The 1,601-nt window shown below is 51.8% G+C and overlaps 1 protein-coding gene across 1 annotated transcript in view; it reads left to right on the top strand.

Annotated features, from left to right (window-relative positions):
• RGP1 (RGP1 retrograde golgi transport homolog (S. cerevisiae)) overlaps nucleotides 1-1,601 on the top strand; it is a gene marked incomplete at its 5' end in the record, with an annotated part of 9,235 nt that overhangs the window by 6,308 nt on the left and 1,326 nt on the right. Inside the window, 2 exons of the mRNA XM_009071179.1 lie at nucleotides 1,197-1,346; nucleotides 1,426-1,572. Of these exons, the coding sequence (XP_009069427.1) occupies nucleotides 1,197-1,346; nucleotides 1,426-1,572 (297 nt within the window). The remainder of the gene's footprint in view (nucleotides 1-1,196; nucleotides 1,347-1,425; nucleotides 1,573-1,601) is intronic.

Genomic DNA, 1,601 nt, shown 5'->3' on the forward strand with positions numbered 1-1,601 from the left:
GCAGTGGTCTCTGCTGCTATTATCCTCACTGGGCATGAAGGTCTTTGTGAGCACTTTTGTTAAGTCTGGTACAGGAGGTTACAGCAGTCTGCTTCCTTCCTTGGAAATACCTGATTTTCCACCCTGTCAGGACAGTTCTCTGCTTTATCCACGCCCTGGTCCAGCAAGACAGGCTTGTGTTTTAAGGTGTGACATCCTGTGGACACTCGCACAGGCTTTTTTCTTTTTTCCAGTCCTGTTATTTTAAATCTAGAAGTTATATTTAAAATGTAACCCTAGCTTTTAATCTAAGCCTCAGTGTTCAGGGTGTGCCAGACATGGAGAAGGAGCTGTGGTTTCAGAGCAGGATGCTGCCCTTCCTCTGACAGGGCGTATCTGCATTACGGTGGGCAAGCCAGAGAGGTGGAGAGTTTCCACAGTTCACTGTTTGTGCCTTTCTTGTTATACAGCGTGTGGTTTGGGAAAGCAGCAGAAGTGTTTGCACTGTGTCAGGAGGCATTGGGGTTTGTGTGGTGGCCAAGAGGCTCTGACAGGGCTGAATGTGGTGTAAGCTGGGCCCCAGCATCTCAGAGGTCTCAGAGTCAGAGGCTTTGTGGTCTAAGTTGTCTGTCTGTCAAGGGGGATATGCCACAACTTGCTGTGAAGATCTTGGAGTTGTTTCTTGACCATTTAGACTTGGTGCTTCAGAGAAAAGCACAGGAAGAAAGTAACTTTTGTGGCTGAGTTTGGGATTTGTGTGAAGCAAGTATTAAGAGAGGCATGAGGTTTTGATCAGTACCTGTTTGGGCAGAGCCCTGAGGATACTGCAGCATGTGACTGTGCTGTGAGAGCAGTGGGTGAAGGAGTGCACAGTGGCAAATTCAGGTTGAACTCATGATGAGTAAGTTTAGCTCTCGTGTGTTTGTGTTCGTGGATTTCGCATCTTTCACATTTTTCTGAGGCAGAGTTTGTGTGTGTGGTTGTATGTGCTGGAAGCAGTGTGTGGGCTTGTGATGTGAAGAGCAGTGCGCTGGTGCAGGCGAGCCAGGGATATGCTTGGTCTGCTGTGGGAAAGAGGAGGTGGCAGAAAGCACCCAGGCACAGTCCCTAGCTCAGCCCTGCCACTGGTCCTAACCGTCAGTGCAGGGAGCCTGCAAATTAGAGCTGCAGGAGTTTCCTTTTGGCTTTGGAAAGTAACTTTTCTGCACTTCTTGCAGATTCATACTGTGAGACACTGCCCGTGGATGGCCCTCCCTCTTTCCGGGGACAGTCCGTGAAGTACGTGTACAAGCTGACCATCGGCTGCCAGCGCGTCAACTCCCCCATCAAGCTCCTGCGTGTGCCCTTCCGTGTGCTCGTGCTGCATGGTGAGGCCACACACTGCCCGCCCTGCTCACACATGCTGGTTGGCACCCTGCCCCACTGACACTCTCACCTTCCCCCCAGGGCTCAAGGATTACCAGTTCCCACAGGATGAGGCCGTTGCGCCCTCAAACCCCTTCCTGGAGGAGGAGGAGGGCTTGAAGAAGGACTCTCGCCTGGCAGACCTGGCGACAGAACTGCTCATGGTGGCCACCTCCCGACGCAGCTTGCGTAGGTCATATTTCCTGCTCAAACCTGCT

This window comes from Acanthisitta chloris, unplaced genomic scaffold, assembly GCF_000695815.1.
Source record: "Acanthisitta chloris isolate BGI_N310 unplaced genomic scaffold, ASM69581v1 scaffold2063, whole genome shotgun sequence".
In the NCBI taxonomy this organism is placed as follows: domain Eukaryota; kingdom Metazoa; phylum Chordata; class Aves; order Passeriformes; family Acanthisittidae; genus Acanthisitta; species Acanthisitta chloris.